General features: G+C 35.6%; 1 protein-coding gene across 2 annotated transcripts in view; it reads left to right on the top strand.

The window, feature by feature from the left end:
* The window catches only part of AP3B1 (adaptor related protein complex 3 subunit beta 1), a 227,847-nt gene that overhangs the window by 146,499 nt on the left and 57,120 nt on the right, over positions 1 to 24,228 (top strand). For both annotated transcript variants that reach the window (XM_043470725.1, XM_043470726.1), the window contains exons 21-22: positions 5,307 to 5,379; positions 11,028 to 11,134. In XM_043470725.1, coding sequence (XP_043326660.1) covers positions 5,307 to 5,379; positions 11,028 to 11,134 — 180 coding nt within the window. The remainder of the gene's footprint in view (positions 1 to 5,306; positions 5,380 to 11,027; positions 11,135 to 24,228) is intronic.

Raw genomic sequence — 24,228 nt, 5'->3', positions numbered from 1 at the left:
AGGGACAGTCAGGTGAGAATGGTGTAGGGACAGTCAGGTGAGAATGGTGTAGGGACAGTCAGGTGAGAATGGTGTAGGGCAGTAGGTGAGAATGGTGTAGGGCAGTAGGTGAGAATGGTGTAGGGCAGTAGGTGAGAACTACTGTTAAATTATATCTGTTCCTGAAGTGTTTGTCGTTCAGCAGCGTACCCCTGCATAGTCATAAAACTCAAAACTGGTGTCATGTTGGTTTGTTTCTCTTTCTGATTGGGAGATGGCCTCCACTGAAGTCAGATATTGTCAGTCATAACCAAAGAAAATTATCTTTTTCTTCAGTTACAGTTATTTTGATGGGCAAGCATATTTTTATTTGCAGATGTTCTTTTCTGAACTAAATTTAATAAACATTTTAATTTGAGTCCAATCCTTTTATGAAATAATTTGTGTTCAGCTGCTAAGTCATGTCTCACTCCTAGTGACCTCATGGCCTGTACCACACCAGGCTCCTCTGTACTTTACTATCTCCTGGAATTTGTATAATACCTGTAACAAAATTAGTTTTAATAGTTCTGTATTTTCAGTACTTTCACATATTTCATGTGGTGTTTAGGAAAGATTTTTTTTTTTTTTACAAAGAAAAGTGGAGAAAAAAATTAGTAATACAGGCCACATTAAATCAGGAAGACATTCACATTTATATCACTTTATCCCATGTTTTACTGATATAATTAAGTTATATTCTGCTTGTAGTTAAAATTATGTGTTGAACAGATGGTAAAAATTTTATTTAAAATATATTTTTTAAGTTGCCAGGGTTTTTTTTTTCTTCATTGAACATGACTTCAGTGTTTTTATTATCAGCCAATAAGTTAGGAGATGGCAACCCACTCCACTATTCTTGTCTGGAAAATCCCATGAACAGAGGAGCCTGGCGGCCTATAGTCCATGGGGTCACAAAGAGTCAGACAAGACTGAGCGACTCACACACACAATAAGTTAGAGCATTCCCACTTACTATACTTATTTCTGCCATCACCTTGTTCGTCCCACTGTTAACACCTGAACTGTAATTTAGTAGTTTTGATTATATCCTCAATGTCTATGCACCACCTGCTGAATATTCAAATAAGCTGTGATTAAAATAATAAAAATTTTAAGTCATAATGTTAATTTATTGTGAATAATATTATGTATTTCCTTTAAAATATTAATAGTATTTTAATTACATTTATTTTATATTAAGCATAGTAATCTATCAATGGAAAATAGATATATTTAATGTATTTCACCTAATAGCATTTAATACAAAGAGCATTTCCATATTTGAATCAAAATTAAGGTTAATATGTTTACTAGCGTTAAGAAAAATAATATCGTCTCTGTATCCTAGCAGTGTTTAAGATGCTTTTGTTGGTGGTCTTTATCACATTTATAGAGATCTCACATAGCTTTGTTAGTCTCTTTTTGAGAGGTGCAAAGAAGCTAATTAAATCTTTTTGTGCTCTTTGGCCTGGTCAGTGTCTTATGACTAGTGTTCAGATGTCAGTAAATATAGAGACATGCCTCAATAAAAGATCTACCATGTGAAAGATTCTTGGGTATAAAGTAAATATGGGATGTGGTATGAATAGATTGTGGATAACAGTGAAAAGAACTATCTTCTGATTAGTTTTCTAATCAGTGATTAGAAATCTAATCTAATAGATAGATAATCTAATTAGTTATCTGTGACTAGGAAACAAGGTTTACTTGTGTTTTTTCAAGTATTTATGATTGTTGCAATTATATAACTTCTCTGAAGATTGTAGAATATTAGTTTTTATTCTGAGAATTCAAAGACTTGCCTCCTTCAATTTATGTCTTTTCCAATTTAGTTCATATTTTAAGTTCTCCAGAACAGAAATAGCATTTCACTTCAACTGAGATCTTTAAATCACAGTGAATGCCATTAAGCAATCTTTCTTATTTAAGTAGGTATAATCTAATAGGGAAGATTTGTATAACAGTTTAGACTTCTTTTTAACTTATATAGAAGTCTCAATTTTCTGGCAGTGTAATTTTGTTTTCAAGCAAAGTGTAAGTGTGAGCCTCAGATTTTTAAAATCAGATTTGTTAGATGACTTGAAGGCAAGAGAATCATTAAATTGTCTTTGGTTGGTAATTCTAACTGAAAATATTTCATGTGGATACCTTGTCCTTTGAGGCTAGAAATAAGCGTTGAATTTGTGGGTTTGACAAACTTTACATCACCATTTATCCTGTTTTATAGTTTTAAATTTCAAACCTCTTTATAATGGTTTCCTGTTAGGAAGCATATTTGATGCTGTGTTAGATCTTCTTTTTGCTTCCTTTTTTTTTTTATCAGCATGAAGATAAACATGCATGATGGATTTTTTAAAATCCTTACAAGGTATATAATTACATTTTTTTGAGCTTAATAAGTATTTCCAGGATCTTTTATTTATTATTTGAAATGAAATATGTTAAATAGAAATCAGTTTCTTAACCCTGTGACTTTGTATTTCATTTTGAAAATGTTGATGTGTTGAGGTGTATAATCGAATACCATAGAAACAAATGGAGATTTGAGGATGATGCATTGATAACTAGGTATTTTTGTAGTGAGATTTTAAGATCAGTTACTGTTGTCCTTATAAAAGTCTAATACAGTCACTCAGCTGTTAAAAACCTAATCCTCTATTTAAAAAAATATACAAAAACAAATTGTCTATCTTTCTGCCTGATCTCTTCTCAAGTACTAACACAATGGAAACAGTGGGTGATCTGTCAGTGTGTTTGGTTTGTCAATGATGGTTTTGTATAAATATTGGGAGGGTAAGAAATAAAATTCACACAGTAAAATATGATTTCGTCTGCCTTTTCTCTGCAGCTCCATGGCTCATGCTGCGGTGTGAAATTCTCATTTTACACACTTTGCAGGCGGAGCACATGAATTATGCATTGAGCAAGAAAAATCTCCTGCCTCAAGTCCTATATGCATTTACCCAGGTTCTGTCTCTATTACCAAGATGAATTGCAAATGGAGAAATGTTTGATGGAATGGGGCTCTTAACTTCTTTGTTTAGAATTCAGATTTTTATTTTTAAAGTAGATCCTTTAAGTATGAAAATGTTTTGAACTTACTGTGGATTTTTTTAAATGAGAAATGAAATATAAGAGAGGAATGCCAAACACATCACGATGCTTTTTACAGCCTTGATTCGGAATGCAAGGCTTTTTCAATTCAGTATAAATGACCGTTATCTATTGCTAATGTTGTATTTCAGTCACCAGTTATTTGCTGTACTCAGAAAGTCAATGAAATTCTGTCCTTCTGAGATCCTTTTTTTCTCTTTCTTTTAGGCTTCTAATAAGAGATTATGCCAATTCCACATGCAGTTCTGTCCTGTGTTATATGTGACCTGATGTGTGTTTAATAGATATTGTTACACACTCTTAGCTGTGAAGTAGAAAATAAGGTATATAGACCTGCCTCCAGATTTAACTTTGTCTTGATTTGATAGGTTTCTAATTTTTCAGGTGGGGAGGTTACAGTTCCATAAAGACAGTCATGCACCATTGTAGGTTATAGGAAGCTACACCCATTGTGCTCAGCATGGCATTTTGATAAAGTCACATGGTGATAAGCTTTTTGTTTTATGTTCTTTCTTCACAGGAATGTTATTCTTGTTGAGATGGCATATTCATTCTGAATGTGTTTTTGTTACCTCCGACTTTCACATTTCAGCTTCAAAACTAACATTTCTTTTATTTTTCTTTCTCCAGTCCTAGAAATTGTTATTTATTTCAGGTGTGGCGAGAAGGACACATATTGCTTGTTTTGTTTTTAAATAATGAATGAAAATTAAAATCCACCTAGATGATTTGGAGTTTTCAGTGTCAGAAATAAATATTTTGAAGAAAATCAATGCTGATGTTTCTAGCTAGTATTTTAATGTATATTATTGTGTGATCCTTGAAAATAATTTTTCTGAGTATTGGCGAAGGGGGAAAAAAAAGCAGGATTTAAATCGTTTTAAAATGTTACCGGATATGTTATGTGATATATTGCTCTTGTTCATGTATGTTCACTGCTATAAGAGGTCTAACACTATACAGACTTTAAATGTTAGTAAAGTACCTTTTGCTTTAGTGATACCTTTCCGTAGCTAAAGGACTACTTCAAAAATATTTGTAGTTACTTACATGAGTAATAAGATGTAAACTCCTTTGGTGGATTGTAAGTCATCTGAAGGCAGGTACTAGACTGTGTCTGTCCTGGTTGTGTTACTTCCATTGCTTAACACAGAATCTATTAAAAATTCTGTACATATGTATGAATCAATGAATGATTGAATAGGTGAACAACAACATTTTGTCAAAAGCTTAAGTTTTGGCCTTCAACTTGTGAAGGTTTAATGTAAAAATAAAGTATAAAGTTAGGTAACCATGGCCCAAATAAATCTGTTTAACACCCTAATCCTTGTTGGTCTTTAATTGTTTATACTACTACTCAGTAATGTGCCTTTTTTTTCTCTTCTCACAGTTACACATCTTTTCTGAATCTCTAAGCATACTGTGACTACCTTGAGGCTTAGGAATCTAATCTATGGGTATCCACATTTCAAAAATATAATAGACTAAATAAGCAAATCTGAGGTGGAAGAAGCCCTAATTATGTATAGAAATATTGAAATACTTATCCTCCCCAAAGGAAAATAGAAAAGAAAGTAAATTAATTCTTTTCAACCCTAAAGAGCAAGAGCCTGAAAATATTTATGGTTTTTAATGAATATCTTTGGCAAAAGAAGTCTGATGCAAACCAGTGTTGAAATGTAAAGTTCCTAGTACAATGCCTGTTACAGACTACCTCTCAAAAAGGCTGAGCTATCACAAGCCCACTGACAATATCAGAGCTAAGCATGTATTGTTTAAGCATTTCTTTTTCTTAAATCAACTTGTTTTAAAATTATTTTTGAGAATATTTGTACACTCTCTATCAAAGAGTCACATTAGATTTTTATGTTAGCAAAAAGTTGACAGAACATAAAATAATTATTTACTTTTAAGTTTCCTTCTGAAGGTCCTTTATAATCTCTAAGTAAAAAATATTTTAAAAGTTTGCAAGGTGAAGAAGAAATATCATGTGCTAACTGAAATAATTTTGGTTCAAAAAAGCATTTCACATAACCATATAGAAACTTAACTTGATTTTTTTATGGAAGACTAAGCAAAGGGGGGAAAATGTTTGTTTTGAAATGTTAAGGACTATGTCATAGATTTTTAAGATAGAATATGCAATAAATAAAATATTTATTATTTTGTAGGAGAAAGAAAAAAAAACAAAGCAAGATAGAAATGCTGTTACCAAAGATGTTTCACTTCTAGATCTAGATGATTGTAAGTATTGAAATTTAAATCTTTTTATCTGTGCTTAGCAGTAGTATTTTTCATTTTTATAGTACCTTTCATTTACATGTCTCAAAATAATCAACATGTATTACAAAAGATTTATAGATATCAATAGACTGGAAAATATCAAAAATTATTTCTATTAGTATTTTTTCCCATCTGTTCTGTATATCAGTTAGTTTTGTATCACCTAAATAAGTATAATTTGTCAAATAAAATGCATCAAATTCATTTTAAACTCTTTGGTTTTAGTGAATAATTATCCATATCTCACAACTTCTACATTGTTAAATGTTGACTATGGGGATCAAGATATCTAACTTAATATAGGGAATTAGGGATGTAATTGGAAATGTAAAGGACATCACTGTTTTCTACTTGCCACACTTGGGGTGTGAACAGAAATAAGCACAAACCTTTTGGAATGCAGTAAAATTTATATCTATCAATATTTTAACTGCAAAAAATCTTTCCTCACCAAATTCACTTCTAAGAAGTTAGAATCCTTTACAAAAATGTGTATTCGCCTTCCTTTAAAGTGTCCTGAATTTTGAGAGACAGTAGAACTAACTTTGTGGATCAGCAGATTTTGCACTAGAGGAAGAGTAACAATAAGTGAGGTTTCTGAACACTAAACTGCTGTCATTTTGCAGTACAGTTTTCCTGTGCCAGATGTGAGTTACGCATTTATGTCATGTTGTCACAGAACCTGTTCTATGTATGTTGTTTACCTTGCCTATTTCTAATAGTCATGGCAAATCCTTACTGTAGAGAAATTAAAATATATAATACTGAAAAATATTTAACAGAGAAACTAAAAATAAAATTGGAACCAAATTTGAATAATTTCTCACTTATTGGCAAAGATTTTAAAGTTTACATCACTTCTTACCTCTTGGCTAAGATTTTTAAAGCAACATCCAATATTGTTAAGGTTTGGAGAAGCAGATACCATACATGTTTTTCATAGGCATATAAGTGCAGTTTTTGAGGTCATTTGAGCAATATCTGTCAAGATATTAAATTCCACACACCTTTTGACCTAGCAGTTCTTTTCTAGGAATTTATCCTGTAGATAAACTAGCAAAAGCAGATTCTTATTCCATCCTTGTTTTAGACTCTTTAACCTAATGGCTTAATTTTACACTTAATGTCCATATTCCTTTAGTGCTCTGACTCCTGCCTACCTCTTATCCGTACTGTTCCTCTGCATTTCTGAAATATGCCAGGCTCCTTCCTGTCAAGGGCCTTTGTTCTACTGTTTCCCCTGCTAAGAGCACTTCTTCCTGATCTTCTGATAGCAAGCTGCTGTTTATCTTTTAGATCTCAGCTTAAAGATCACCTTCTCTTACATACTTATTGAATCATTCTTGATGGTCTTCATGACATTTTTCACTATCTGAAATTATCTTAAATATTTTTTTGTATTGTTTACTATCTGTCTTGCTCACTGTTATTCTTAGCACCTAGAACAACACCTGGGAGATAGTGTGAACCCAGTAACTATTTGTTGAATTAATGTGCAAAGGTATATACAGATTTCACTGCAGAATTATTTTTACAGCCCAGTTCTGAAACTAAATGAAATGTCTACCAATAGTGTGATATAACCATTAAGAAAAGTGAGGTACCTTTTTAATATGCTAGTTTATGTTATTATATATATGAAACATTATAAGTGCAAAAAAATACACGTAGGTTATGACTCCTCTGTAAAGAAGTAAAAGAAGAACTATATCCTGCAGACAAATACAAATATGATTATACATTGTATATTTCTGGAAGGCTACAGAAGATATACTTAATAGTGTTAGCTCCGACCCCTATGGGATGTAAGAATGAACTAGGGACAGAGGAGAGGGGGAAAAAAACAACAACTTATTTTGTATCTCTCTGTGACAATGAATTTTTTACATTTATGTGTAAAGTTTTAAGTTTTAAATTGTAAAAGAACAACAGTCAGACCTTTAAAAAGGAATTAAGAGTCAATGTTACAAGGTACTAGAGTGTACTCACTCCTTTTCTCCTTACATTTGACTGTGGATTTTCTGGCAGCTAAAGAGAAAAGCGAAACCTATAAAATGATACAATTTTTATTATTTCTTTTTAAAGCTTTTTTAAAAGTATATAGAAACAAAGATTTTCTTAAATACTAAGTTTTAAGAATTTAAATGTAAGTTTTTTTTTTAAGAGAAATTTCTTTCCAACTTACATTTAACTCAACCTCAGATATATTTCTGTTTGTTTTTAATACCCAGTAATTAGTCATTTAAAAATTTTTATATATTAAAAGTTTTACTGAGATTTTGAAGCATAACTTTGATCAGAAGAACAGTTGTCTAATTATTAAATGTACTTTAGTAAAGAAAGTGTTTTGTAGAAAGTTTTGAAAAGAAAATGGGTTAGCATTCTGACAGATCAGTTCAGCATCTTTTCATAGGTAAATCCTTTTTCCTCCAAATTGGAGATTTGAAATTCTGTTTTATTATTTGCCTCTTTCTTTCTTTATCATTCACATTTCTTTCTTTACCATAAATATTCCTTAACGACTTTTAAGACTGTAAGGTTATCCTTTATACTGTAAGTTTACTATTGTGGAAATAAAACTTATTATTTAATTAACTATTGTTTCCATTTCTTGCTGTCTTAATCAGTGAAGCTATATGCATCTTTGTAAGTATGTTATTGCATTGTCTCCGTGACTATATCCTTAAGATAAATTCCCAGGAGTAGAGTTGCCAGGACAAAAGCTATGAAGAATTCTACTGTCTAAAATTGCCTTCCACAGAGTTGGTACCAACATACCCAGTAATACTATGAGAGTGCCAGATTCCTCTCACCCTGGTTTACCAGTGCTGGTTTTGTATTTTAAAATGGCCTTTGCCAGTTTGATAGGTGGAAATAGTATCTCATTTTAATTTGTATGCCTTTAAAAAAAAAAGAACTGTAGAGTCATTTTGTTTCTTACTCATTAATTCACCATAGTCAGCTGCCTGCAGAATTCTATTTAGGATTAACTTTCAGTGCCAGCTTCGATCTTGCCAGACCTGTAAACAGATGTGTAATTATTTCTTTAATGCCAGAACCTCAGTCTTCTGAAATGACATTAAAAGCTTATATTTTTTCCTGTAAGAGTCAAGCTTACCTATGGTGTGAATTGTTTTTCTCTGTCTTCAGCCAAGCTATAATTAAAATCAGAGGCTATTTCATGCTCAGTTTTTTTATTTCTTACATGGTCACCTAATATTTTGGATTGGATGGATAGACAAACAAATGGGCAGACATGCCCTTAGAGCCCACTGGAAAAGTTACATGTTGCATGGAAAGGCAACACATTTTGATTCAAATTAAAGAAGAACCAATTTCTAGTCCTACAGTGGTTCTTCCACTCACTTGTTTTATGATCTTGCAAGTTTTAATCTCCATAGGCTTCATTTTACGTTGTCTTTATATAAATGCCCCTTCTGCCCATTCATGCCGTTATCTTACTTTAGTCCTCATCATACTGTGCCTAAACTATCGTAAATTCTTCCTCAGCGCCAACCCGAGTGCTCTTTACGTTTCTTCAGTCTGTCTCTTACAACAGCCTCTGACTAATTATGCAGTACCATATATCTTACTACTCCTCTTTCTGGTAGATTTTTAATAGTTCTCTTTGATTTATAGGATAAATCCAATCCCCTTAGCTTTACATTCCCACCTCTCACCCTTGTTTACATCATCTCATTCAGTAACTAACCAGCTTCTTCCTTTCCTATTAATTTGAATTCTACCCTTAATTTAAAACCGGGCTTCATTCCCTCCTACTCACCAAGCCTTCTCTTGCCACCCTATCCCCATTGATCCTTTTTTTTACAATTCCCTATGGCACTTGCTAATTGGTGGTGGTTTTTGACGTGTGTCTAAGGAAGCATGGAGATATTGTAGCAGTGCTTCTCACTAAGAGCACACTCCTTGAAGAGTGCAGGGGAGCAGCTCGGGGCTCCACTCCCTCCCCAGCCAGCATCCACACTGCTTTTTCTCTTGGGCATGTTGAGATTTTCAGATTTTCTTTTTGAAACTTTTCTTCTTTTGGCAATATCATTTATGGACCGTATTGTCACTTTTTTTTTTTTGTCTTCAAGCATGTATCTTTTTTCCTCAGTTGGGTTTTAAGTTTCTTGAAGACAGGGACCATATCTTGAACTTCTTTGTCTCTCTCTTGCTCCATTGTTCAAAAAGTACTTATTGATAATTTTATGAATGAATATTTGTTCTGCCTAACTTACAAGATATTGTGAGACTAAAGTGAGAGAAAGATGCTTGAAAAGTGATGCCACATGAAGTAAATGTGACTTCCTTTATAGTGTTATTGTAGAGTGAGAATTTGTTGGAAGCTAAAACTTTTTCCGCATTTGAATTTATTTCATTCAACAAACAGTTGAACAATGACTAAGTACTGAAAATGTGTCAAAGTCCACTCTCACAGACCAGGAGAGATGAAAACATTTAAAGACACAAATTTGTACTACAAGAGAAGTATAGTTGTAGAAGTGTGTCCAAGTGTACCTGTAGAACGAAGAAGACACACAGAAACCATGTTTAAGTGAGTCTAGTTGCGCCTTCCCTCTCAGTGGTATCTCAGTGGATACAGACTGCAAGGTGAATGAGGCAGAGAAGTACCTTTAGGCAAAGCGGATAGAATATACAAGGTTCAAAGACGTGAAGCAAGATCTTGGAAACTTACTTGGTAGAGCTAAAACATAGGAGTGACTGATGAAATTGGAACTAAGCTAGACCTGCCCAGTATGGTGGCCACTGGCCACATGTAGCTACTTAAATTTAATTAAATTTTAAAATGCAGTTCTTTGATCACACTAGCCACATTTCAGGAGCGCAGTTGGTATACTGGCTAATGACAATCATGTTGGCCATTACAGTTAACATTTCCATCATCTCAGAAAGTTCTATTAGACAGTGCAGAGCTAGATCATAGAAGACCTTGCACATTTAATTAAGGAGTTGGACTTTATTTTTGTAGACAGTTGTAAATCTTTGAAGAGTTTTCAGCATGACAGTGATGTGATCAAATTTGTGTTTACAAAAGTTTTTCAAATTTCTTTTATTGATAGAATCAAATATTTTTATCTGGCTCATAGCTTTTGCTGACAAAGTATAATTAGAAGTGAATTAGGTAGTCTGGGCCCCTTATAATTATTACAGTGGAGAATAAAATAGAGAAAAGATTTAATAAACACTCTTTTAAGGCTTATATCCCAACTGGAAAACTCTCTTGAGAGCTGTTGTTATCCTTTACATTAGTCTGAAAAAATGTTTCTTTACCTTTTTCTTTTAGTTAAGCTACTGGATGATTAATGTTAGTGATAATGTTGGGAGATTAAAATTTTCAAAAAGTATTACTCAAGGTATTTATATTCTTATTTTGTTATAGGATTTGTCATTATGTTTTGAAAGCTAAGACTAATAACTGCCATGACTTGATAATAGCTTGACTAAATCAAGATGTTAAATAGAATTGTCATAGACTTATTAATCAAAGTAATTTAATTAGATTTACCAGCAAAATAAAAATGTTGCTTTTAGTAATACGAATTAAATTTTCATGCACATGTGCTAATTTGGCCCTTTACTTACAGTCAACCCGGTGTCCACTCCAGTTGCACTTCCCACCCCAGCTCTTTCTCCAAGCCTGATAGCTGATCTTGAAGGTTTAAACTTGTCAGCTACTTCATCAGTCATTAGCGTAAGTAATTTTCAAAATATATTAGCTCAGTTTTCAAATTATGCCATTGCATCTTTTTTTATTAAAATACAAATAATTAGATTCTTAGCCTCAAACAGTTCTTCCTCTTAACAAATCTATTTCAAATTTGACCTTTTAATTTTGTAAATACATTTTTAAATTAGCCCTATCCAAACCGTTGTCTCAATTTCTCCTTGTTATCCACACTTACTTACCATGTGTACATTTTTCTCTGGTATTGTTATGTATCTAACTTATGAAAAGTTCTTTGCCACATTGAATTAGTTTATATACATAGATTCTGTCCTGAAGAATTGTTTTCTACATGAAGAGACTCCCATTCTCATCATGATTCTATGTCTACCACACTATTCCTTTATCACAGGCTACTAAAACTCTTGTTTTTATTTAAAAACTCAAGATTGTATTTCTTTTTACATTGTGTTTCTATTTGCATTATATATGTACATGCCTTAATGTCTTTTAAGAAAATTCTTTAATATTATTTGTGGGGACTGACTTGGCAACGAGGCAAGAGGCTTACCTATCTCAAAATAATGCCAAAGCCATCAGCCTGTCACAATATCTGAAAGTACAGTAACTTTTTCTGTGTTGGCATGTTATACCACTAACCTTTCACTCTAAGTCAGGCATGCTGCCCGAGATGTATAACCTGTTGGTATGCTTCCTCCTATTACTCTGTCGTTGGCAATCTGACGAACGAAGCAGTAGCACAGCAAGTTCTGGTGGGCACACAGGTAGCTTGAGCAGATCTGCTGAACCAGTGGTTGCCAGGGCGAGCAGGGTGTACATGATTGGTGATTTGAGCTGCCAGGAAACATAGAACTGCTTCTGCCAGAGATAAGAGAGAGCAGTACCTAATTCTTGTACAGTGCTACCAACAAATCTCCTCTTCAAAGCAAATGTGATATCAAGGCTGTGCAATGAAACACTCAAAAGAGCTCCGTGCATTCCCCTTTAGCGTTGGTCAACTCAGAAAATACAGGCGAAAACTCTTAAGCGTATCATGTTGTTTTTCAGTTTGTAGAACTTGATTATCTCTTTATCACTCAGAAATGAGTAAACCGGTATTTGGGACTTTAGTTTGTCCTTCTTACTATAAAAGGTCAAGGCACATTAGAAGAGAGGAGGGGAAAGTGGGTAATTATTTCATTTAAGTAATAAATATTTATTAAGCATTTGTAAAGAGAAACTGGTCATCAAAAAATCTATAGTTAAGCACAGTAAGTTTTTGAGGCCAAGGAAGGACCCTAAAAACTTGGGAGGCAATAAGGTGGTAGATGAATAACTTGGGTTTGATATCAGATGACCAAAAAGGAAATCCCTGCTTTGCCACTTACTAGCTATGTGACCTTGGGCAAATTGGGAAGTAGCTTCTCTGCACCTAAGTTTCCTATGATGATAATATCTACTTCACAGGTTCTTGCAGATTAATGAGCTAATAAATGTGAAGCTCTTAGAACAGTGACTGGCACATTGTCATCACTCAATAAATATTAGCTAATATTTTTGGAAGTGGTATAATACGTGATAATGGACCCTGAGTAGACTCACACTTTATTAGCTGTAAGAAGAATGCAATTGAGATTAGAAAAGCTTGTAGTAAATTTTCACTTATCACAAAGTAATTGAAGGACTCATCTTTTTATACTAAAGAAAATATTTATTGAGATGGTCTCTTCAAAGGAAAAGCGAAGCACTCTCTCGAAAGAGTATGCCCAATAAAAAGAACTCCCAGGTGAAGCAGGATCACAACCTTCATCCCCAAAAGCTAACAAAATGGTCAAACAAGTGATCATAACAAGAATGGCAATCAGAAATTCACCAGCAACAAGCCAATAAAGAAACCAATAGAACTTTAAACAAAGAGAAAAGTAGAGCCTTGAAAAGTAGAACCTATGGAAATAAATTGAGCGTTCTGATGCAGAATATCATGGCTCCTGATCTCACGTTCAGCCCTTGAAACAGTGCTTTAGAAAGCTGAATCAACCAAAGTGTAAGTTTCCTCATTAGGTATACAAATTTAGATAGAAATAGACTAAAGACATCAAGGAAATACTCAAAGACTAGTCCTCAAAAATTAAAAGCTCCAATAATGGTATGGGACCTCAACAAATGCAAGGGTCTCTTGAATCCCAAAATAAAATTCATGGATGAGTACATCCTTAATTTAAAAATCAACATGTTACCTCAATTCAATAGAAAGAAAAAAGTACTTTCTAGTAAATAGTACAATGATTGACTATAACTACGTTAGACCATAAATGTTTGACTATAACTACATTAGAAATGAGGTGAAGTAGTGAAATGATGCCGGCAACTGTAAATGCAAACCGATAAACTGTGTGATTGTATTAGCAACCCAAATACCGTGAGCTGTGGTGTAACATGATTTTCCAAAATATTGAATGGTTTTTCTGGTAGTTATTCCTGGAAAATTGAATATTTTAAAATCTTGCAGTGCGGGACCCCCCACCCATAAAAGACTACTCTGTACTGATATGAAAAGTGTTCTAGGACCAGGTGATTTTTAAACAGGTTTCCACGTTATGAATGTCCAACAAGACAGGTGAAAGTTGTGAGGAACGTGGTATAATCCTTATTGAATGAATCTTCCCTGGGATTCATCCAGAAAACGAATGAGGGATGCAGTGAAACAGGCGTTACATACTTCTCCACTGATGTCGTCTAAACCATCATTCTGGGTGGCACTTTGGGCATCTGTGTATAGAATCATCAAAATATGCATCCTGGTTGACAGAGTAATCTTGTGAAAGTGTTAGTCAGTCAGTTGTGTCCGACTCTTTGCAATCCCATGGACTCTAGCCCAGGGCTGTTCTCCAGGCAAGAATACTGGAGTGGGTAGCCATTCCCTTTTCCAGGGGATCTTCCTGACCCAGAGATAGAACCCAGGTCTTTTGCATTGCAGATGGATTCTTTACTGAGCCACAAGGGAAACCCAGTAATCTTATGTCTAGGTTTTTCTTCTAAGGAAATAATTAGAAATACAGAGGTTTATGTGCATGGTTATTTGTAACCACAGTGCCGTGATAGGAGAATGGTGGCTGCATCAGGCAGAGTCAAATTAAAGCATGTTGTGTAGTCTGAATAAAGATGGTTTATTAAATCTTTGAATGAGATTTTAAAATGTGGTATAAAATTAAATGATGAAACAATATAAAGTATTATGTATTTTACCTCAACTTTATAAAATTGTATACTCACTATTTTTTAAATGTAAGGAGAATGAAAGAAGAAAATACTATTATATGTAGTATTTTCCAGAGTTTCTCTAGGCAAGGATTAATAAATATATATATATATAACCCAAAAAGCAGTCATTTTGTAATAGGCATGGTAAGCATGTATATGAATGACTAGGATGCCATTTTATTGATACCTAATGTCTGTCTTTCTGAATCAACAACAGTAATTATATTAAGCAAGTAATTTGGTTTTCTCCCCTCTAAAATAAAAGCAAAGTAGATCTCCATGTTTCCTTTTAACTCTAACATTTTGTGAATCTGTGGAATTTTTAAGCAAACAAATTATGCTGGGATGATTTGAGTGTGAAAATAAATGGATTAAACACTTTTTAGCTTATATGGTGACTTCTGTTTCACTAGTTCAGTTCAGTCCAGTCGCTCAGTTATGTCCAGCTCTTTGCAGCCCCACAGACTGCAGCACGCCAGGCTTCCCTGTCCATCACCAACTCCCAGAGCTTCCTCAAACTCACATCCATTGAGTTAGTGATGCCATCCAACCATCTCATCCTCTGTCGTCCCCTTCTTCTTCCACTTTCAATCTTTCCCAGCATCAGGGTCTTTTCAAATGCATCAGTTCTTCACGTCAGGTGGCCAAAGTGTTGGAGTTTCAGCTTCAGCATCAGTCCTTCCAATGAATATTCAGGACTGATTTCCTTTAGGATGGACTGGTTTGTTTCTCCTGGCAGTCCAAGGGACTCTCAAGAGTCTTCTCCAACACCACAGTTCAAAAGCATCCATTCTTCGGTGCTCAGCTTTCTTTATGGTCCAACTCTCACATCCATACTTGACTATTGGAAAAACCATGGCTTTGACTAGATGGACCTTTGTCAGCAAAGTAATGTCTCTGCTTTTTAATGTGCTGTTTGGGTTGGTCATAGCTTTTCTTCCAAGGAGCAAGTGTCTTTTAATCTCATGGCTGCGGTCACCGTCTGGAGTGCTTTTGGAGCCCAAGAAAATAAAGTCTGTCACTATTTCCATTATTTCCCCATCTATTTGCCATGAAGTGATGGGACTAGATGCCATGATCTTTGTTTTTTGAATGTTGAGTTTTAAGCCAGCTTTTTAATTCTTCTCTTTCAATTTCATCTAGGTCATTAAGATCTTTTTTGTATAGGTCTTCTGTGTATTCTTGCCACATTTTCTTAATATCTTCTGCTTCTGTTAGGTCCTTACCTTTTCTGTCCTTTATTATGCCCGTCGTTGCATGAAATGTTCCTTTGGTATCTCTAATTTTCTTGAAGAGATTTCTAGTCTTTCGCATTCTGTTGTTTTCCTCTATTTCTTTGCACTGATCACTGAGGAAGGCTTTCTTGTTTCTCCTTGCTATTCTTTGGAACTCTGCATTCAAATGGATACATCTTTCCTTTTCTCTTTGCATTTCACTTCTCTTCTTTTCTCAGCTATTTGTAAGGCCTCCTCAGACAACCATTTTGCCTTTTTGCATTTCTTTTTCTTGGGGATGGTCTTGATCCCTGCCTCCTGTACAATGTCATGAATCTCTGTCCAAAGTTCTTCAAGCACTCTGTCTATCATATTTAATCCCCTGAATCTCTTTGTTCATTCCAGTGTATAATCGTAAGTGATTTGATGTAGGTCAGGAAGCAACAGTTAGAACTGGACATGGAACAACAGACTGGTTCCAAATAGGAAAAGGAGTACGTCAATGCTGTATATTGTCACCCTGCTTATTAAACTTATATGCAGAGTACATCATGAGAAATGCTGGGCTGGAAGAAGCACAAGCTGGAATCAAGATTGCCAGGAGAAATATCAATAACCTCAGATATGCAGATGACACCACCCTTATGGCAGAAAGTGAAAGAGGAGAGTGAAAAAGTTGGCTTAAAGCTTAACATTCAGAAAACTAAGATCATGGCATCTGGTCCCATCACCTCATGGGAAATAGATGGGGAGACAGTGGAAACAGTGTCAGACTTTATTTTTGGGGGCTCCAAAATCACTGCAGATGGTGACTGAAGCCATGAAATTAAAAGATGCTTACTCCTTGGAAGGAAAGTTATGACCAACCTAGATAGCATATTAAAGAGCAAAGACATTACTTTGCCAACAAAAGTCCGTCTGGTCAAAGCTATGGTTTTTCCAGTGGTCATGTATGGATGTGAGAGTTGGACTGTGAAGAAAGCTGAGTGCCGAAAAATTGATGCTTTTGAACTGTGGTGTTGCAGAAGACTCTTGAGAGTCCCTTGGACTGCAAGGAGATCCAACCAGTCCACCCTAAAGGAGATCAGTCCTGGGTGTTCATTGGAAGGACTGATGCTGAAGCTGAAACTCCAGTATTTAGGCCACCTCATGCGAAGAGTTGACTTATTGGAAAAGACCCTGATGCTGGGAGGGATTGGGGGCAGGAGGAGAAGGGGATGACAGAGGATGAGGTGGCTGGATGGCATCACTGACTCGATGGGCATGAGCTTAAGTAAACTCCAGGAGTTGGTAATGGACAGGGAGGCCTGGTGTGCCACCAAGAGTTGAATATGACTGAGCAACTGAATTGAACTGAACTGAGAGTATATCAGTAAAGAAACTGAATTTTTAGTGAATTACTTGTAAAATTTTTTTTTTTTAACTATATTATTGTTAGGCTAAGAGTTTCTAAATTCTTATACTTCACACCCCCACAATTCAGTAGTAGCAATCCTCAGAGTATTAGTCCTCTGGCGAAGATGAGAAACGAAGGGGAGGGATGAAGTTTGCATATTAAGAGTAAATGTGAAATAAAAGTGAATTATTCCTGGTGGCTCAGACGGTAAAGAATCCGCCTGGGATGCCGGAGACTTGGGTTCAATCCCTGGGTTGGGAAGAGGGATAGCAGCCCACTCCAGTATTCTTGCCTGGAGAATCCCCATGGATAGACGAGCCTGGTGGGCTACTGTCCATTGGGTCACTGAGAGTCGGGCACAATTGAGCGACTAAGCAGAGCACAGCAGAAGTATCAATTGTTCACCTAGGGTATTAGAAATGTTGGAAAATTGGAGAAACAGTTGTTCAATGTGGCTAAAGCATAACATAGAGGTTGGAATAACCAAGTCTGTGATGCTGGAGACTGTTGGTGACATACTATCATGAGAAAATTATAGTAATGATTTCTTTCTTATATCTTGGTACATATAGAAAAGTGATAACAGGTGGCTCAGAGAGTAAAGAATTTGCTGGAGACCTGGGTTCAATGCCTGGAAGATCTCCTGAAGAAGGGAATGGTTACCCACTCCAGTATTCTTGCCTGGAGAATTCCATGGACAGAGGAGCCTGGCGGGCTATAGTCCATGGGGTAGCAAAGAGCCAGACACGCCCAAGTGACTGACACACACACAGTATTTGTATTGTGCTCTGGAGTAAACAGAGATGCTGCAGGAGATGAAGGTTCCCAGGCCGGAAGCTCCAGTTTCACAGGAAACACCTGACATTTCTGAGGTTAATGGCAGAGGCAGTAGCGCAGCGTACCTCTGACCCATTTGTGGTACATTAGTGAGGAAGCGCTGACTTAGCTGCTGTAATATAACCAGTTTGATCCTCATGGATCACAGTCCCTAAGTGGAATTTAACTTAGGAGGCTGTGGGAAGGTTCATTAAGAAAAGCAATCTTTATAAAGGACAGCGGTAATATATTAAGGAGTAGTAAGTAATTCCAAGAACAGTCCATGAAAGAGAAACCAGGGTTGCAAAAAGAAAACGTCAGTTTGATACAATATGTTATTTGGAGTTAGCCCAGCTTGATGTTACAGGCTTCCCACGTGGCACAGTGGTAAAGAATCCACAATCCGCCTGCCAAAGCAGGAGACTGTAAGAGATGCTGGTTCGATCCCTGGGTGAGAAAGATCCCCTGGAGAAGGAAATGGCAACCCACTCCAGTATTCCTGCCTGGAAAATCCTGTGGACAGAGGATCCTGGCAGGCTGCAGTCCATGGGGTCTGGAAGAGTCAGCCACGACTGAGCGGCTGAGCACATGATGATAGGGCAGAGCCCTCCGGGCTGGTGAGCTTGTCCACGGCCGCTGAGGCAGCTGCAGGCTCCCCTCAAGTATGACAGTTCCCTAGGTCAGTTCACACAACTCAGGGAAACCCTATGTTTAGGGTTACAGGTTTACTGTGGCATGCTCATGCTCAGTTGCATCAGTAGCGTCCGACTCTTTGCAACTGCATGGACCGTAGCACATCAGTCTCCTCTGTACGTGGGATTCTCAAGGCAGAAATACTGGAGTGGGTTGCCATGCCCTCCTCCAGGGTATCTTCCCGACCCAAGGATCAAACCTGTGTCTCTTACGTCTCCTGCATTGGCAGGTGCGTTCTTTACCACTAGTGCCACCTGTTTATTGTATGTAACAATAGGATAAAATTAGCATCAGCTGAAGGAAGCAATCTATGGAGGAGATTCTGATTGTGTCCCAAACTCAAAGCTTTGGGGTTACCCTCCTTGTGTTGGAGTTGGTAGTATATACAGGAGTACTGCCAACCAGGGTTGCTCACCAAGCTTAGAGAGCCAGTTTTTATTGAGGCTTTACTGCATAAGCAGTGTCGGCTGAATTAACTGCCTCATGGCTGACTCGCTCTCTAGTCTTCCCCTCCAAGTCAGTCAGGTATCAGCACCCTAGACCCCCAGCCCTCTATAATCATACGGTTGGTCTTTCTGGTGTGGTCAGCTTCCATCTTGGGTTATCTGCTTAGCCAAGCTTTCTAGGGGCCCACCATGAATAAAAAAGGCACTCCATCACTCTGGAAATTCCAAGTCTTTAGAGGCTACCTCTCAAGAGCTAGAACAAAGTCCAGATCAGTCTTTAAATGAGACCGGATTCCTACTACATATGCCAGTTAAGTGTTGTTGTTTTTTTCATTCAACAAGTATTTATTCAGGGCAGAATATGAGGAGGAGCCAAAGATTTAGTTGTGTACAAGGCTATGTTCCAGACCTTAGGGAGTTTACAGTTGAGTAAGAGCAAAACAAAAGAAAAATTTCCTCAAAATTATGTAACTTCGGTATACTAAGTATTTTCATTTTGTAACATAGTTTGCCCTTTGGGATATTTCTACAAATGCAGGTTGTCAGCATTTCTATGACTGTATACATAAACATGGTTATTTTATATTAGCTAACCTCCACAGCGCCACCTATTTCAGTACTAGCTTAAAATCTAGCAGGAGTTAACTTTTGACATTTAACACAGTTTAGAATTTAAATATCTGAACTAACATCACGCTCTAACAAAAAGTATATGGATAATTTTGAGTACATGCTGTTCACCTCTACTTTCTTGAAGTGACGCTGTGGATATTCACTAAATCACTTAATGAAGAAATAGATTCCCACCATGTCCAGTAAAGACAATAGCAGCAGCAGCATTAACCTGAGGTTTGTGCTTATTATTATGGGTAGTCAGCATGGAATTTTCCTATGAGCAGCCAAAAGATGGCATTGTTTTATCAATGTGAAGCTACTTCACTAAGGGCTCCACCGGCCCCTTCAGGGCTTCCTGCTGGCTCAGTCAGTAAAGAATCTGCCTGCACTACAGTAGACCCCAATTCGATCCCTGGGTCAGGAAGATCCCCTGGTGAGGGGAGTGGCAACCCACTCCAGTATTCTTGCCTGGAAAATCCCATGGACAGAAGAGCCTGGTGGGCTACAGTCCATGGAATTGCAAGAGTGAGACATGACTTATGGACTAAACCAACCCCTTCCAGGATTTACAGGCTGAAAGTAAGAAAGAGAAAACCCACATGTAATGTGCCCTTGAACAGGCAAAGTGAGGCAAGGAAAAGGCTTTTTTTTTTTTTTTAATACATAAACCAAGTTTACCACTTGAAGTTCGTGTTTATCATTAGTTCTGTGAAACTTCCTATGAAAGGAATATAGGAGAACTGGCAAGTAGGCCTACAGCTTCTGCTCTTGATAGAGATTGGCAACTACTTGAGTTACAGCTATCCATGGTTAGGAATGAGATCCTGACCCAGTTTGTATTATAGGAAATTAATTGGAAAATCAAGAGTACCTGTCAGACCTGCTTTTGGCACAGAGGTCACTATGTCAGTTTTAAAACAATATGAAGAAAAAAACAAACCATAACTCATGATGCAGAACCTGAATTTCTCAGTCTGAATTTGCTGAAACAGCCTGTGGAATTACTCAGTAATCGCATCATAATGATGGACAGTTGTAACTGAATTTGATCTCCATTTCTCAAAAGTGGACTTAGATCTTAGATAGGCCTTTCACTTTTTTAAAATTGATACTGGGCTAGGGCATTTTACGGAGAAGGCAATGGGCAACCCACTCCAGTACTTTTTGCCTGGAAAATCCCATGGACAGAGGAGCCTGGTAGGCTGCAGTCCATGGGGTCGCACAGAGTTGGACCCAACTGAAGCAACTTAGCAGCAGCAGCAGCAGGTCATTTTAATTTTGTTTTCCAATCTGCTCTCTTCTACCACCAGAGTGCTGGCTTTCTTCTAGTTTGCCTACAAGGACAGATTGCTTCTAGTTTTTGTACAAGGGTCTTACTAAGTCATATGCTAGATATTTCACGAATACATAGCCTCATTCCCACATAAATGATAATATATCTGTGTTAAAGATTGTTTTCTGATGTGCTGGACAAACTGTATTTTTTTAAATATGTGCTTTTTATATTTTAAAAACTTAAGCCTCAGGCTAAGAGACAAGTCGAGCTCAGATCAAAAATTTCCTTGACTTTAAAGAAGGAAGAAATTATAAGTTAAAATTAAAAATAATTTTGTCATTTTAAATTTGGGAAAAATCCTTTATTTGTTCTGATGAAAATGTCAGTAGTCATGGAACTGTGATAAAAATAATGAAAAATCACTGGCCTGGGTCTGCTTAAATTGAAAACATTTTTTAATTAAAGTCTGACAGTATTTTGTGCTTTCATTGCCCAGCCATGTCCCATCTTATTCTTTTATTTAATTCTCTTCTGCATATGAGTTGCTTTAATTTTTAAATTAATCTTTAAGGTATGCTGTATTACTGCTTTATCTTTTTATTTCTGTACTAATTCAGAGGTCTCATAGTTAGTAACAGACCATTATCATCTCTCCCTGTCCTAGATTATTAAAATGAGCTGCTTCTTAAAAAGATATTGTTATTAATTTTACCTATAGGTTTTTTATTGTAAAAACATTTTTTATTTGCCTTAAACAAATATATGGCAATCTTAAGTCTTGAATTCTCCACATTGAAAAATCCACTCTATCAATTGCTAACAATAGTTATTATAGCAAAACAAACAAAAAAAAAAGGTTACCACCAAAACAAAGAAAATATGTGTAGAAATTTGTAAGAAACAAAAGGATTAAAGACATGATGGTAAAGAGGGCCCGGGCCTGCCTGTTACTTTGTGGTGAGTAGTTCCTGTCCTCGCTGTGGGTTCCATCTTTAGAGCTAAGGCAGTTCACTTGAGACTTTTTTCCTAAGATTATTGTTTTTAGTTTTCATTAATTACAATTATATGTACTACACTCGAAAATAAAAGGTTTTATAGTACCAGTTATTTTAAAAGAATTTAATCTTTTCTGGAAATTTTGTTTTCCGCATTTGAAGTTGATTGAGCATTGTATTGTTGTCAGCTGCTATGTTGTGAATTTTTTTGCTTGTGTTGAATTATGATATCTATAGTGAAAAATATTTTTTAAGCTTTAAGATATCTTAGACTATTATGCATTGGCCAGTCATGTTTTAATTATTATTTAATTATGTATCAGTCAAGTTAACTTCTGTTACCTCTGTTCCTCTTTTAAAAGCTTGCCAAAAATTTTCTGAACACAGGACAAGGCATGGTATGGAAAATTGATTTTCCATTCCATTAAGTGTTATTTAATAGTATTAAGCCTTTTAACATGAAAAACTTTCCCTAAACATGAAAAATCTTACTTTGATACTTAGAGAAACTTTGTTTCTCTTCAAAGGAAAAGAGAATGAATTTAGCTTTCAGGCACACACGAAACTAACACTAAGAAATTAATTTATTACCAGAGAGAAGAGAACATGGAGTAAAAATAGATAAGCACAGTCTATGACCCTAATATCAAAGAAAAGTAAGAGCCACTTATCTTAGAATATATCAGATACACTGTGATTCAAATCATTCAGGAATATAATTACAGACAGCTTTTATAGGCCTATCAATATGGGTTATTTCTCTACATTTGCAGCTGTTCCACATTACTGAATATATAAATATCTCCCCTAAATTCTAAATTATTACTAAAGGTCTACTGTACACTTCTGCTGAAAAAAGATAACAAAACAAATTTTTACTGTGTTCTTTAACATGCATAATTTAGGTGAGATACCAACAAAATGTAACATGTGTGTCTTGTTTGAATCCTGACTGTAGCAAACCAACTCTGAAAAGACATATATATGATAGTTGAGGAAATGTGAACACTATTTTACATGAAATTGGGGTAGTTTTTTTTTTCTTTAGGTGTGATAATAGTATTATAAGTTTTCTTGACAAGTCTTTATCTGTTAGATATACAAACCAAACTGTTTCCTGATGAAATTACTATATCATCTGACATTTGAAGTAGAACAAAAGATTAAGCAAGATTGGACAAATATTGATAGTTTTTTGAAAGTTAGTGATCAGTACCTTATGTTATTCTCTCTGCTTTTGTGTATGTTTGAAAGTTTTCCTAGTAAGTTTTTTTAAAACAGTACACAGTTTCAGAAACTTATTTCATATTTTCACTGAAGATTTTGGCATCCATGCTTCACTACATGTGTGCCTTGCCAAAGTTATCTTGTAAATTTAAGATAGTACGTTAAATTTTGAGTTCCATTCAGAGTGTCATCTGTGAAATAAGAAGACTGTAATATGTAATAGATTGTTTCTGACATCCCTCAGTTCTAGCTCTTAGAAGTCTGTGGGAAATTAAGAGGGAGACAGCAAGTGACTTTAGTAAACATCAGTGTCAGTGTAGGGGAAAGGTGCCTTATCTTTTATATTAGAAATATATTAATCTAATAAGACTCAGAGTCTGGGTCCCTGGAAGATAGGACAGGGCCTTTGTATTGGCCTTTCTGTTCTCACTGGTCGATCCATAATAGAAATTCATCCAAAGTGTATTAAATGAATGAAATTAATCTTTCCTGTTTTCTAGTTTCATTATTATAGAATCCTTTCCCTCTGATTTCAGCTTAAAAGACTATTGTTAACCTGTTAGTGAGAATTATTCTTGTGAAGCACATATCTCAAAAGTAGTCATGATCATTTCCTTACATATTTCTTTTCTTATAACATGCAACATTTAAGACTGAAATGGAGAATAAGTTATTGTTTTACTTTGTTTGACTAAATGTATCTTAATAGCCCATTCTTTATATATCTTATGTGCTCTCAATTTGGCTAAAAATACAGCGTGGTAAACTAAGAAACTAAAATTAACATTTTTATTTTATTTTCCCATCAATAGAGCAGATCTCCTAAAAATTTGAAGCACATCTTTCTAAGGTAACATTTACCTCCTCACATCTTTAGCAGCTATCAGACATGACATGGGACATATTCATTGACCCTAAAAATTCTCATCAGAATCATGCTCTGAAAGGGGGCAGCCCCAGCCAGACAAGAGGCTCATTTCAATTTTAACGGCTGTAATTAAAGGTTAATTCACTGAGTCAGGATTAACGAGGAAAGTACAAATGATAGGCAAGCAGCTGCCTTTATAATACAAGATTAGAACAATGCAATTACAGTAAGAATTAGAAAAAACCAACTTCTAGAAAGGATCCTTTAATGAACGAATTAAATTGTGAGCTCTATAAACATGAATATATATATAT

This window comes from Cervus canadensis, chromosome 6 (assembly GCF_019320065.1).
Source record: "Cervus canadensis isolate Bull #8, Minnesota chromosome 6, ASM1932006v1, whole genome shotgun sequence".
NCBI classification, from domain to species: Eukaryota; Metazoa; Chordata; class Mammalia; order Artiodactyla; family Cervidae; genus Cervus; species Cervus canadensis.
This window is presented reverse-complemented; position numbering and strand designations above follow the sequence as displayed.